The 15,875-nt window shown below is 36.7% G+C and overlaps 1 protein-coding gene across 1 annotated transcript in view; it reads left to right on the top strand.

The window, feature by feature from the left end:
• MALRD1 (MAM and LDL receptor class A domain containing 1) overlaps positions 1–15,875 on the top strand; it is a 263,637-nt gene that overhangs the window by 15,342 nt on the left and 232,420 nt on the right. Inside the window, exons 5-8 of the mRNA XM_063323881.1 lie at positions 53–146; positions 5,468–5,611; positions 9,643–9,800; positions 15,659–15,751. Of these exons, the coding sequence (XP_063179951.1) occupies positions 53–146; positions 5,468–5,611; positions 9,643–9,800; positions 15,659–15,751 (489 nt within the window). The remainder of the gene's footprint in view (positions 1–52; positions 147–5,467; positions 5,612–9,642; positions 9,801–15,658; positions 15,752–15,875) is intronic.

The raw sequence follows: 15,875 nt of genomic DNA, 5'->3' as shown, positions 1-15,875 counted from the left end.
CTGTGACACTGGTGAATGCCATTTCTTGTTGATTTCTCGTTAATCTCTGCAGGTTATCTTTTGGTGGATGGCGGAGACACAGAGACAAGGTGAAACTGTTGCCATTGATGATATTACTTTCAGTGAAGGATGTTCTCTGGCATGTGGTAAGCATACCTGTTTTTCAGGAGACAGATCATTTTACTTTGCCTTTCCCTTGGATTAGAAGAGAAAAAGAAAGCCTTTTGGTATCCAAAGGCTTTCTTAACTCCATACCTGTTTTCATGTGGCTTTCTTGCGTTCCTCTAAACCATCATCTGTCATACCACATCTAAACACAGTTAAAAGAATGACAGTAAATACCTTAAGAAATCTTGTACAGTATAAACATAGCTTCCTGCGGCCAGGAGAGCACTAATGCCCAGTGGGCAGAAAAGATCTGCTGGTTTTGGCCAAAGAATTGATGTGTTCAGCCAGCTCAGGAAAAGCTTTAGAAGTCAACTTGAGGGAGATTCCCAAGGCACTGGTGCGTATTTTTAAATGCCTGAAGGTCCTGATGCTCAGCTGTGTAGTGTGGCTATTTTGTTCTGCTCTGCTACACCCAAGAGCTGTAATGTCAGGCTGGTCAGCTCTGCAGCCAGACGGTCCGTGCATGTCGGGATTCTTTAGCAAAACATTTCGCTTTTCAACCCAACTTATTTTCATGGGAAAGGAATAGTACCCACCCTAGCATAAATTAGATTGCTTACTGCTCTGCGTCACACAAGAAGATCGCACTGTTGCACCTATGTCACATCCTCAGGTGAGCACACTCCTCGTTGAAGTAGTTGAAACACTGCCTTTGTTTTCCTGCCTCTTGTAGCACAGGCACTGAGGGCTTGGTCTTTAAATTTAGCTTGAGGTGTGAAATGCAGTGTTTGACCCAGACCAAGCGAGGTTACATGATTTATTTTGTGTACTGTGATCTAAAATAAAGCTCTCTAGATTTCACAGTAGGAAAAGCTATTGAAAATAGATGCACATGTTTTTTAAAATATTAAAGTGCAGAGCAATTGTTGGCAGATCACAGTAAGAGCAAGATACCATTCCTAGTGTAATGATTCAGGCAGACATATATATTTATTTCAAAGAGGATCTATATTGGGGAAATGAAGTTTCAGGTAGCTAAACTTTGTTCAGTATCTCCGTGTTTCAACTTTCTTGCAAAGGAAAATTATAGAAGCAAAAGTTATAGAAATACTTTCATGCCATAGCCCACCTTGCTTTTCTATTTTGTAGAGGTTTTCTAGCAGTACTACTCAAATGAGCAAGGATGTTAATTTATAGCTTTGGGAATACTTGCCTATGAGTGCAGGCAGGTTTACAGTGTGCTTTCTTTGAAAAAATGAATTTGAAACTGAGAGTGAAGAGAGAACAGATGTGTGATTCTCCCAACTTCTCTCTGTTCCTTGGAGGATTTCTGCAGATGAAAGGCCAGATTTAAAATGGAAAAAAAATGCATTGCTAGATTCTAGCAACCTATACAATTGTTTAACCTGTTCCCACAGGAGGATATAAATCTCTCTGTACACATCGATTGGCTTTTTTCATAAACAAAGTGCTTCTAAAGCAAACAAAACTGAAAAAATGAAATACTGTCTTGGAGAGAGAAAAAAATAAAAAATTGAAACAGAAACAGGGTATACTCAGCAGAATTTATAAATCTAGGCGTTAAACTTACCTTACATGGCAGCTGTTGAAGAATATAGCATGGCATACAGATGGAGCTGCCATACTGTTAATATACCTCAGGTATATTTTAATAAGAGCCAGTTCTTATCCTGTGCTTCCCCTCTGGGAAAAGTCACCTTTGTTAGGTGACATCTAAATTGCTCACAGGAGCTAAAAACAGGGTGAAAGGACCTTCATTTTCTCCCTGAAAGAGGAATTTTACTACTGAACATTCTCCAATAATTAAAACAAAAGGTCAGATTAACGGTTGCTTGAATTAGAAATACTTTTTTCTCTAGTCCTCATGGAAAGTCTGGATAAGAAGACTTTAAATGAAGACCACTTGAATTGCATGAAACTTGTAGTTAAAACTTTTATTTCTATTGTACTCTTCATGATTTTCAATACCAGTGTAAATGCACATAAGAAGTGACGTGGGTATTTGTATTAATTAGTATGACTGTACTTTTAGGGTCATGAGTAAAATAGCTTAAGTATTTGTGCTTTCAGGAATTTCTTGATACAAATCATGATGGCTAAATATAAATATAGTTTCCTTAAGTTTTAAGTTTGTTTTTTTCCTTCCATTCTACCCCCTCCCCTCTCTCCCAAACTGCCCTCCTTCAGTCTTATGTCCTGTTCTGCTAGACAGTAAACCTCACGCCTTCAAAAAAACCCAACCAAAATGCTGTCTTCAGTATAGCAATAAAAGATGTACAGTTTGTAGTTTTCCCAATGGCTGTCAAATTGTTTCAGTTATCAATCAAAAACACCACAGCTTTATATAATATAGCTGTATAATTATATAACTGCCTACATACTGCAGAAAAAAATATTTTAGCTGTCAAATCAAAAATTTTAAAGTTATGCTCTAAAACATGTAATAAACATCTCCTTTAATTATACCTGTAGTGAACCTTCTGTTCAAAGGCATCATATTCTTATCCAAGCATCTGATTGCTCTGCAGAACTCCCTCTTGACTCCTAACAAATTATATATGTGAAGAACACCTTCATTAAGATTGTTCTGATCTTGCCATAGGGTTGAAAGCAAATAGCCACAAGGCATGAAAGTGGAATGCTGTGTGGGAGAGAGAGGGTTTTTTCCTCTGTAAGTCACTAGTAATGCAAAAGTGGTATACCTTCTCTGCAAAGCTATTTTTTTTTCTTGAAAACTGGAGTAATTATATCTGCATTATAGATAAAGTATAAATTTTGACAAAAATCCAGTATGAACACTTCAACTGGAAAAATCTCAAACTTAATTCCTTTGTTCATTCTCATCATGCAAACATGTTGACTTTAACATCACAGGTGTAGAACCAGATGCAAGGTCTTTCAGATGAAGTGCTACAGGGATGGGAGTCAGAAAATCTAAAATGCTAATCTTACTGTTGTCTGACGTGCTGCAGAATTAAGGCCTGGGAAATGGGTATTTTGTCCCAAGAGACTGAGATTATTGTCAAAACAACCAGCCTCAGAAATATTTACAACTAAATGAAAAAAAATGCAGAAAGAATCAAAATATTTTGTTTTGATAATTAAAAAGTGTTTAAAAATCAGCTTGATTTATTTTGAGTGTATTTGTAACTTTTTTTGAGTGCTGAAATTTGACAAAATCCATCCTTTTCTAGACTTATTTCCATGGGAAATAAGTTTTCCACAAGCTCTTCTCACTTACAACATATGGTTTGAAAAAAGCACACGTGTTTATGCAAGGCCGGAACAAGGAAGAAATTAGAGGTTTGTAGCATCAGCTGGACAGGACTTTTCACTGAGATCTCAGTACTGTGAATAACACAGTAATTCTGAGGTGCAGTAGACAGTAATGTCTATGTATACCGACATAAAATTTTTTCCTCTGTACAGTTAATAATCTCCATGTTTTCACTGAGATATCGTGACCGTGACCGCTATTTAAAAGTCTGTCTTAACCAGAAGATTGCCTTTCCCCTGCAATAATATTAAGAAATGGAACTTCCATTATACTAGTGCCATCCTGCTTTCTTTCTGTAGCCATTATTAATTACAGAAATTTTGCACCTAAAATCTGGCATCTCAAGCATCATAGAATCACAGAATGGTTTGTGTTGGAATGGACCTTTAAAGATCATCCAGTCCAACCCAACTGACAGGCAGGGACATCTTCCACTAGATCAGGTTGCTCAAAGCCCCGTCCAACTTGACCTTGAACGCTTCTGATGATGGGACATCCATAACTTCTTTTGTCAACCTGTTCCAGTGTCTCACCACCGTCATCATAAAAAATTTCTTCCTTATATCCAATATAAATCTACTTGCTTTCAGTTTAAAACCATTTACTCTTGTCCTGTCACTGCAGACCTTGGTAAAAAGTCTCTCCATCTTTCTTATAAGCCCCATTTAAGTATTGAAAGGCCACTGTAAGTTCTCTCTGGAGCCTTCCCTTCTCCAGGCTGAACAACCCCAACTGTCTCAGCCTTTCTTCAAAAGAGAGGTGTTTCAGCGCCCTGATCATCTTTGTGGCCCTCCTCTGGACTCACTCCAACAGGTCCATGTCTGTCTTATGCTAGGGACCCCACAGCTGGATGCAGTACTCCAGGTAGGGTCTCACCAGAGTAGAGTAGAGGGGCAGAATCACCTCCCTCAACCTGCTGGCCATGCTTCTTTTGATGCAGCCCAGGATGTGATTGGCTTTCTGGGGCTGCAAGTGCACGTTGCCGGCTCGTGTCCAATTTTTCATGCACCAGTATCCCCAAGCCCTTGTCTGCAGGGCTGTTCTCAATAAATTAATCCCCCTAGACTGTACTGATAGTGGTGATTGCCCTGATTCAGGTGCAAGATCTTGAATTTGGCCTTGCTAAACTTCATGAGATTTATGGTTTACTCCTCAATCCTGACAAGGTCCCTGTGGATGGCATCCTTTCCCTCTAGCATATCAACTGCACCACTCAGCTTGTTGTCATCTGCAAACTTGCTGAGGGTGCACTTGATCCCACTATCTATGTCATAATGAAGATACTTAATAGTATTGGTCCCAAAACTGACCCTTGAGGGATACCACTCATTACTGGTTTCCAAATGGACATTGAGCCATTTACTGTAACTCTTCGGACATGGTCATCTAGCCAATTTATTATCCATCTCACAGTCCATCCATCAAACCCATATCTCTCCGATTTAGAGATAATAATGTTGTGGGGGACTGTATCAAAGACCTTATAGAAGTCCAGGTAGATGACATCCATAGCTCTTCGCTTGTCCACTGACTCAGTCACTCCATTCTAGAAAGTCACTAGATTAGTCATGCATCATTTGCCCTTTAAAGAGTTCTTGAAAACATGTGGTGACGTATTCAGAAATTTTTTAGTTCTAGAAAGAAGCATTCTGTTGCAGGTATTATGGAGATGCTGCTGAGTTTAAGCTCTCAGTTAGAAGTGATTTTTCTGTAACTATCATCTAGGAAAGTAAATAGGTATTTCTTGTCATTTTTTTATGTTTCCTGGCAACTCTCTCTGCAGAAGTGAATTCATGAAGGTTGCAACAACTGGGTAACATAAATAGCACTCCATTGCTCTGAAAGAAGCATCCATCTTTAGGGAATGGTTTTTTAAAATGGTATCATTAAAGATGGCAGCCTGAAATATTAGACAGCACTCAGTGATACACAATGCTTTAGAAGTAACCAGAGGCAGAAATGTTGTCAAGTAGTCTAATAAGCATATATTTCTAATGGGAAGTAGTCTCATAAATAAAGACTTCTTAAGAAGTTAAGTGATTGTTTTTCTTTGTCTTTTAGCACTGCAGACGTCCAGTTTTGAGCTTGGTGTGTGCGAGTGGTATTCAGATCAGCCAGTTGAGCCCACTATGCAGGCACGACTGCAAGCCAGGCTCAAGATTGCCTCCTGTTCCTTCCTGAGTGAATGGAGGAACAACACTGAAGGTGGGAAATGAAAGTTAATGCACAATTACTGGTTGTCATGAAGAATACGGTGCTTTTTAGGACAAGGTGGTGACCCAACATAGAAACAGAACAAAACTGTGCAAAGTAATTCCATGTATTTTGTACTTAAATTGGCTTTTGTTTTGACCATTTAGTAAGGGTGCTGTGAACACACATGCTGGCAAAACATGAAACATTTCAATGTAAGAATTCCCATATAACCTAATAACTGATATATTCTCCAGTTAATAATTTCTGAGATCTATTCAATGATTTAGTGCAATTAAATTAAATCCATCTAAGCCTACTGCCCCTGTGTGTGTTTTTCATGATTTGTTTTGGTTTTAACACTTGGCAGTTTTACTTGCGTAGTACTACTATGTTTGAGTAAAAAGTCAGGAAATTCACTTCAACCCTTTAATTGGGGGAGCTGTAAGGAAACGTTTATTGTCCAAAATTGTTTATCAGTCTTAAAACCAGAATTAATCCAGCTGCAATTTTCAGAAGTAAAAGCAGCACTTGCTTTTTGAACTCACGGTGTAGTGCTTGTCTATGGGTTTATGGGGAAAGGTTTTTGAAAGCTTGATGGATATAATGTCTAAGTATTGCAACGTGAAATGGAATCTCCTTGCCAGCTAAGTGTTTGGCGCGTCTACTGAGACTGCCTTCAAAGGGGTTAAGCAGCACTAGTTGTAATGGTATAATTTGTGATGTAGCTTTGGAGAACTGATAATGTAGAGATTACTGTTTGAACTCTGAGCCCACAGAAATGGAGAACATCTCATTGACAGCAGCAGAAAAAATGTTTAGATATTGTATTCATTTTGGGAAGATTTTAAAACTAATTTTAACGTGCATTTCAACACACTCTAGTAACTATAAGTCAAATTATAATGGAATAGCAAACAGAAGTGCTTGAGTGTATGCACTCCATTAAGATGAATTTTTACATGTTGACGTTTATATGCAACAGTGAGCATATAGACTAGTAATGCAGATTAATTTTCTTAGTTTAAAAAAAAATAAATAAATACAGCCACAGCACCTTTTAATTTCCACTGGGATATCTAAGAAAAATGAAAATTTTCATTTGATTTTATTTTAAACACCTCCCTGAAAGGTGTTGTATCAGTGCCATACCTTAACACGATACCTCAAGGGTCAGTAATGGGTATGGATTATTTCCTTTATGGCAATATTGTGCTAACAGAAAAGATACTAAAATTCTGTAAGTGGCTTTTACAGGACCAGGTCACAAGCTATGTCTATTGAATCAGAGGACATTTTGAAATGTCTGTTGTACAGGTGCTTGGGCATTATTGTATAAACATGCACAGGTAGCTGAGTGGGCTGAATATATACCACAAACAACTGCGTAGAAGGGCTTTCCTGTGCTTCCATGTTGTAAAGGGAAAAAAAAATATGTGAGAAATAAGTGTCAAGACAACATGCAGAATTTAATTCATCATTGACATTGGAAGGTATTCAAAAATCTGAACTATGATTGCTCACCTCTCAATACATTCAGTATTTCTGTTCACACAGATTTGTTGACGCATAAATGAAGAGGTTGAATATTAACTAGAATTGTAAAAACTAAAGAAATGGTATGCAAACTGCAAAAATGCCACGCTTGAGGGCTCAAACTTGCAATGCAAATAGAGCTTGACTAAGCTTTAGTTTCTGATTTTGATCAAAGCTTTCACTACTATAAATAGAAGAGAGGTAAGAAACTAAATTATAAAACAGAGGTCTAGACAATTATATTTATAAAGAAAGGATTGCTTATAGGCTTTGAATAATCCCCCTTTCTTGGTATTCTTAAATTTAATAAAATTCTTTCTGTCCTTGGTGGACTTTTTTTCTTTGTTCTTTTATTGCTTCTTTTCTCCAGTGTTGTATTGTAGGCACTTTCTGTATAACTTTTCCTCTTAATTTCTCTCGTGTCAAAAGTTCTTATGGAGGTTTTATATCCCTCTGCAATACTGTTCAGAAAATACTTTGTTGGTGGTGTTTTTTTCTTTATTGCTATTTAGAGGATGCTATGTAGTTTCCATAGTTCATTCTTCTTACATTCGATTAATCTAGTTTCCCATATCTGGGGTAATATTTCTTAAATAAGAAACTAATGAAACCAACTCTCTGCATAGTAAAAACAAAGATTATGAGATGTAAAAAAGAAATCAAAGGGAGCACCGTGGCTTTTAAACTCAACATTTCAGATAAAGAATAAGAAAAATCCCTCAAGTTTAAACATGAAAAAACAGCCAAATCATTAGATAATGTGGTTCTATTACTTCTTTTATTTTTCCAAGATACCATCCATAACTTGTGGGTTCATGAAAAATCACCTCCAAAGAGCAGAAACAATGGCAGTTGAGATTTGACCTCTTCTGTCATTATAATGATTGAATGGGAAGGTTGCAGGGCAGTTGTTCAGAGACTCAACAGTTCTTTGCTGGGGAAGAGAACTTGCCAGAAAAAAAAGGGTCCCACTGTGTGGCTGAATTATAACTGAAGGATCAGTTGTTACTCTGAAACTAGTAGCATAGATTCAAAGTTGTATACTTTGTGAAATACAAAACCATGAAATAAAGAAGAAGGATTTAGGTCATAAAACGGTTTAGCTGGAGCCAAGCAGCTAAATATTTATAGGCTTTGAGTTCTCGGTGTAGTAGGATACATGCAGGTTCACTAGCCCACCCCAGCTCTAGGAAGACATTGGGCCACCAGTAAGTTGTAAACTCTGATTCTAGTTGGGCTCCATTGCTGTCAGAGGTTGATCTTTCCACAGGACACCAAGATTTTCCTTACAACAGGCAAAATTTTTCTTTAAAATTGAAAGAAACAAGACTGTCTATCTACAATATTTCTCTTCTTCACAAGGCAGTAGCCATAGAAGCGTAGACAAATTTGTTCATCTCTGTAAAACAGAATGATGGGTTAAATCTGTAATGTTTCCTTATATCAAAGTTGGTCACTGTGGCATGAAATTACGAACCTAATTCCAATGAAATTGCAACCACATATTTCAGTGTAAAATATTCCATACTGCAAAGAGTGAACTGGCAGCTAAAGGAAAAGAATGTGGTCCCTTATAAAAATTGAATGTTTTCCTTGTGAAATGGCACTTTATCCTTTCAGCTTGAAATAAATTGTGTAACACCTGCATTTGAGATATGTTGTATTTAGAGACATGAACACAGAAACAGTGGACTCGAGACCTTTAATCAGTCCTTGTTTATTATTTTAATAGCTGCTTCGGAAGGCAGCAAAATATTCAATGACTTAGGAGGGGGAAAAAAAGAACTGATATATTTGATAAATAGTATTTAGCCTTTTTCTTTCTGAGAAATATAAGACGCTGTTGAGGGGATGGAATACTCTTTTAGATCTCTGTAGGAATGCTTTTATAAAGGGCAGTAGGTTAAGAAGAGCAGAAATTGCTTTTCTCCTTCAGATGGAAAGACAATATGCTTCCAATATTTTGGTGCAGAAATTCTGGCTGAGAAGTAAAGACCTTGATTACGTGGTGGAGATGCTACTGCCTCCTGGAGCAGTAAGGCAGAAGGCTCCTGCACCCCCAGCTTTTTTTTTTTTTTTTTTTTATTTATTTTGAGGAGTCTACAGAAGTATTACTGTAAAAAACATATTTCCTGGAAACCATAGTGGAATAAGGAAGAAAGCCTAGTTTCCAAATAAATTTGCAATTAAATATTGAACGGTTGTAAATGTGAGGAGGCCGAGCTGAATGTGGGACTACTTGCAGCTTTTAACATGCAAAGTAACAACTTCAAGACCCTATCAACTGATGTAAGCCACTTTGATGGGGCTATCTGTGCATCAAATGAAGATATGTATCTACCTTTTTAATAGAAAACACTTAGATGAGTCACATTATCAGCTTGACAATCCGATTCCATTGTTGCAAGGATGGGTCCAGGAAAAGAGTCGTTATTTTCATAGACTTAGGAAAAAAAAAAACTGTTTTGTGAAAAATTGCTATTTTTTTTTTTATTATTATTTTTCAGGCCATTTTGAGTGGTTAGAAGGTAACAACAGTGCATCATACAAAAGCGCTTATCTTAACAGCTCCACGTGTCACTGCTCCAGCAAGAACTGCCATTTTCAGTTTCATTACTCCATGGCAGACAGCAGTGTTCTCAAGGCGGTACTGTTTACTGACCAGGTAAGAAGTAACATGCATTCATTTTCAAAGGGTAAAGGTACGGCAGCCCAGGTGTCAGCAGCCAACAGGCAGAGAAGTACGCCTGCTAGCACATGCCTGCACCCTAAGTTAGTTTGTGCAAAACTGTAACTTGGTATCGTTCTGTTGATCTGTGCAATTGTAAAACCTGGGTATTTGCCATCTCAGCTATAAACTAATTTGATGTGTGAATGTTTTGCAATAAGACTTCAAGGACAAACCGCAGCTACTACAGAATTAAATAATTTGGGGATTTCATGGGAAAAATCTATAGCAGCAGCTTTTCTAGCCTTCTTCCCGTTCTGGAAATGGGGAAATAAATGCTTTTCTCTATGGAGACAAACAAGGAAGGAAAGTTGCTAGCTCAGGGTGTCTGGCAAGCTCTTTCTTAGACACCTGATTTGATTTGCCCATGTTTTAGAGCAGTAATTTTCCCTTCTTTTACCTATTATTAGATAAAAGAGCCATGTCAAACTGAAGTACAAATGCCAGTTGAGCAGTGATAACTATTTTCATCTTTCTTACCTCTCTTGCCTTGTGAAGGCTTTCTGCTGTTAGAATGTTCCCTTTTGAAAGTCTTGTTTAATAACTTAATGCTATTGTGCTGCTACTTAATGAAAGCAAGAGAAGTACGACGGGTCTCATTAAGCTAATGGCTCTCATATCTCGATGTTGGAGTTGAATTAGTTTCACCCAACAATACAAGTATTTAAAAAGACAGATCCACTTCATTCACAAAGATAAGATGAAAAAAAACCCTGAGGTGTAACACTATCAAGGGGTCTAAATGTCAGAACAGGTTATGGAAACTCCTTATTTCTTTCCCACTGTGTCTTCAAGTACTCATGAAAACAACTCCAGGCCCTTGCTCATGTTTCATTTTTCAAAGGGAATAGTTCTATTTTTCTAGACCCATTACTGTATCAGGGAATTGTAACGTTATCAATGTTCTAGTCATAATGCATGGAGATTTGTGCCATAGGACTTGCCAATAAATTCCCGGGTATGATGCCCATGGCAACCTTGAGACAGAATAGGAATACTGATTTCTATGATTCGCCTAAATAGCATCAATGGATCCAATTTAAGAGTTTTCTTTCCCTGAAAATAGAAACAATTGTGTGAGCTAAACACATGAGAAAAGTGGCATTTGAGCTCCCATAGAATTGTGAGGCTAAATTTAATTAATTGTTAATCAGTTCCTTATATATGCATTAGAAGAATGTTTTTGGCATTTATTACATCAGTTCAGTCTATTCTGTTTCCACAGCTTCTCTTAGGCTTTGATGTTTTAGTTATTGGATTTCTCCTTCGGTCAGAAGTGTATTTATTGCACATAGACTTATTTAAAGCTGATACAAGTTACTCATACTGCAAAATTTGCCAGAAAAACTTTCAGAAATAAGCTTCTGATGGTAGCTTTAAAACCAAGCCCCATATTTAATGTTAACAAAACTCATATTTAAGACTTCTTAAACTGAAATGAAGGGAGGTGTAGCTTTTACACATTTTCCTACTGAATCGTTATGTTGTTTATGAAAAATAAATGAACCTTCAAAACTAACCAAATACTGAGAAACAGAAGCGAGAGCCAAGTACTGATTCTGACCCTGGGAGACAACTGAGGTGCTGTCCTGGAGGCTGTAATTCAAAATAACCTCTCAATTGTGCATGGTCCAGCACCATGCAGTTTTCCTCCACCCCCTTTTACTATATTTATTGTTCAGAACCTCTTATCTCTGAATAACTCTTGCGAAGTGCCAGTACGAACTGGCCTCATGCAAAGGGAACAAGCACCACAGGCGTTGCAAAAGTATCCCTAGCCTTCCTCACCCTTTCCACAGAGAGGCCAAAGATGAATGAACACATTTTCCAACGTAGATATTATGACATCAGTTGGAAGGCAGGGAATTTTAATTGCTCCTGGGTAGGAAGAAGAATAGGGAAAATGGACTCTCTTTCTCAACAGTAACCTGTCGTTGACTTATATTTAACTTGTCCATGATATATTAACAGTCCATGATAATCTACAGAACTTTTCCTGTTTAATTGCTGGTTTAGCAAAGTTGCTCTTCATTCAACGTTACTGCATTTGATCATTTGATTTTCCTCTCCTAACTGTGGTTCATATGTCTTTGAATTTTGTGTTATTGGTTTGAAACTGGTTTTTGTATGCTGAAATGATTTTAAATTGTAATGATGTCCTTCAGAGTGCTTGTAATTCCTCCCAATTTAGTGTTACCCACATAGTTTTAAATTTTATTTTTCATTCCGCTATCCAAACAGTTAGTCAGCACTATAATTATGTCAGGCCCTGGAACATACCTATGCAGAATCCTATTATGATTTTCTTTTAGTTTGATAGAAAGCTATTGACAGCTCCTCTTTTAAATAAGGTCACACTCCTATTTGTACACCCATTTTACAGTAATTCCATCTGCACCAAATTTCCTTAATTTGCTTAAAGAATGTCCTATGAGAGTACGTTAAAAGCCTTAATAAAGTAATTTCTACTTTTTAAAAAAAAACAACATTACATTGGCTGAATATACTTGCTCCTCATCAGAAGCAGCTAATGTAGGTTTCTCACTTTCTAATTCTCTAGCTACTTACAGGATTACAGTTATCAATTTGTTCCAGTCTCTTATGAGTTGTCAACTTTCAGCTGATTGGCTATAATTGCGTAGTCTGTATTTTTCCCTTAACCATAAGATATATCCTTTGTTCTCCCAGTTCTCTTGTTTCCCACAAATTCTCCTCAGGTTCTCAGAGTTAGTTGTTGACAGTAAGATATTCCTTCCATTATGTAAAGTTTACTTAAAACTTCTAGATTCCATTTCAGTTTCAGTACTTCTGACATATATATATTTGTAATATTCTTCTATTCTGGTCTGTGTTTGCAATATGACCTGTGTTATTAACACAAAATACTAACAGTATTAACTGTCTATTAACTTTCAGATAAATCTAAAACTTTTCTGTGAAAACTGAAACCGAAGATAATTTTGACTTCAGTCTATCATTTGCCATTCCTTACTTGCTCGTTCCTCCCATTAAGTAATGGTTTTATACTTCTTCCTTTTATCTTCTTAATATTTACATCTTGTATGGCTTACAAAACAGATGGATACTTAACAATAAAAGATAATTTCAACCGATGTTTATATGTGCAAGCATATTTGTACCCTAATGCACTAAAATTTCTGTAAGTGTTCAGAAACACTTGCAAAAACCATGCAAGTACACTCCTCTGCAGAAGTTAAAGGTGATCCATTAGTCATTGTGGGGGAACAAACAAGCATTTGTTCCAAATTACTCTTTGAAATGAGAGAAGCAGAGTCAAAATGATGAGCGCAGTTGCACAGCAGTGAATTTATCTGTAGAGAAATGTCAAAAATTAAAAAAAAAGCATGTTGTATTTTATAAATGTAAGAAAAAGTAATCATTGTCTCTTCCATCCTTCAAAACAGTAACATTATCTGGAAAAAAACATTGCAGGAAAAAGAAACAATTCTTTCCTGTTTTAGCTTTACAAAAAATAGTTTATAGACAGTAATATATCACAATAAGGGGAACAGAGTGAAGGTGTTTTGAGCAACTGCTCTCCTGCATCACCAAAATAAATCTTGAGGGAAAGTACTGAAAAAGCAATACATTCAACATTTTAAAACAAGGCTAGAGACATAAGGAATGTGCGAGAGGGGTTAACCCATTTGAATGTGGAAGAGGTGGAAGAATCTGACAAGGAGGAAGGATACTACAGAGAAAACATTGCGAGGAAGGGAAAATAATATTATTGGTTTATTAGAGCTGTATAAAATCAGAGGGTAATGTCTGTTGCGTGGAACAATAACCAGTTCTGAAACGTGCTGCATTTGAGGTGATTTACAGATTTCAATGTGAAAAACAGGCCTAGAAATTCCAGATACTGGTACACACACAGGAAACTCAAGTTTACTGCTACAAGACATTTATATTAAAATAATTTTGGGAGGAAGGTGGTTATGGGGATGAGTACCTAAGCTGTTAATTGAATGTGAACAAAATTATAGTATCCAGATGCATCCAATCAAATAAACAGTAAATGTAGAGTGTTCCCACAAGGTATACAAACGTGTTGGAAGGGTTTGTATATGTACTTGTGGGGGAATACATTAACTAAAGTATTTCTAAAAGCAGATATTTAACCACAGGCTATGGTTTTAACCTTCCACGCATGGTTCCTAGTACATCATTCTTTTCTGTGACTTATACGTGGCTATTGTAGGCTAATAACATTAACAGATTTTCTTTGGGAGATGAATTATTTAGCAAAATGAAGCCAGTTTTATATGGAATGAAGTGTCTTGGACATTGAAAGACTCTTGCTGAATATCTATCATGTGAACAAGTTGACAAATACTTATATCCTATACTGATTTTTATTTCTGAAATCAAGTACATCACGTGGTTTATCCAAGTTTGATCTCTTATGTCATTTAGTGTTTGGAATTATGATATTGGCTTGACACTGTCCTGCAGTTTTCCAAAATTGATCTTTGAATGCGTGTTCAATAGAAATTTAGCCTTCCAGCTTTGTTAATATGTCAAAAGAGTTGAAGCCTTGGTAGGAAAAGAGCATAAGTAATTGGCTATTCATCTCAAATCATATCATTGTTCTGCTGGCTCAGACCTCGTGGTCTATCAAACAGTAGACAGCATCTTCCTCCTCTTTTTTATATTGCAAGACAGGAAAAAAGATAACTATCTTTGTCTATAGTATTGATAACATTTCACGTACCTATCATATCCCCTTTTATTCATCTCCTGTAAGGTAAATTGATTTTATCCTTGCAATTTATCTCCATACAAGAGACTTTCCATTTCTCTTATCCCGCTTCACATCTTTTTCTGAACTGCCTCTAATTCTGTAATATCCTTTGTGGAAAAGGTATGACTAGCAATTTACACAGTATCCTAAAAAGGGTCTCACTATTGATACTTGTAATGGAAAGTCTGTTTGTATGTATAGCCTATATTAACTTTTCCTGCGTTTTTTTGGTTTTTTTTTCTGTCTTTCTGGTTTTTCTCTATTTTGGAGCTGATTCTTGAAAAGATTTTGTTTAGGGATATGAAGTTCACATTGCTGCATTTCTTTTCTTTATACTGGCCTCGGCATGTTCCAGTTAGGATCACAACCAGAAGCAGAATGAGTGTTAACTGGTTTTGTCAGATTAATGAATCAAGAGGGCTTGGAGTGCAGCATGAAAGGATATGCCTTACCATATTTGACACTCTCACTGTTACCCTTAGGAGGTGGAGTGAAAATTGGGATTGAGGTAACTCAGAACATGTCTAGGACCCCTTAGGTAGTATTTTCCCTGCTTGCTTTACATATTTTTTTAGGAAAAAAAAAAGAAGTTTTGAGCACAGCTGATTGGGTAATTTCGCTGGACCCTAAATTCAGTTCTAAGAAAACTAAAGCTAATTATAACACACGTGATATAAGCAGTTATTTATGAAAAAGAATATATTGTAGAGAGCACCATGGAAACATATTGTTAAATTCAGCAATAACATGGCTTAATTTACATATTAATTCACTTTAATTTTGCCAAGCCAACTCCTGATAATTATGTTATTAACCCGTTTAATCACATTAAACATGTCTTGTGTCCCCTCTCTCCCATGGAGTTCAGTGCGAAGATTGCACGTGAATATATGAAGCTGTCATATAGAGACACTTTGTATATAGTAGTCGTATGGCTAGGATATGAAAAGATTGAGGACTAAAAAATGGCCTGGATAATTTATAGAGGAACAAAATTTAGCTTTATAACATCATATTCTACATTTTACAGGAGGAACATGTCTTGTGGGAAACCAACATCATGACCAAGGAGGAGTGGGTCAAAGTTGATATACAGCTACCACCACGGCTAGAAAAATTAAAGGTATGAATGAAAACAGCACGTGCTCAGTTTTTGAAGATGTTTTACCTTACTGTTTGTAAAGCTTCTAGGAAACTTAAATATTTGTTAAAATCATAGGTATGCTGAAGCTCTTGCTGTTTTTTAT

This window comes from Chroicocephalus ridibundus, chromosome 2, assembly GCF_963924245.1.
Source record: "Chroicocephalus ridibundus chromosome 2, bChrRid1.1, whole genome shotgun sequence".
Lineage (NCBI taxonomy): Eukaryota > Metazoa > Chordata > Aves > Charadriiformes > Laridae > Chroicocephalus > Chroicocephalus ridibundus.
Note: the sequence above shows the minus strand (reverse complement) of the source record. Positions and strands in the feature narration are given on the sequence as shown.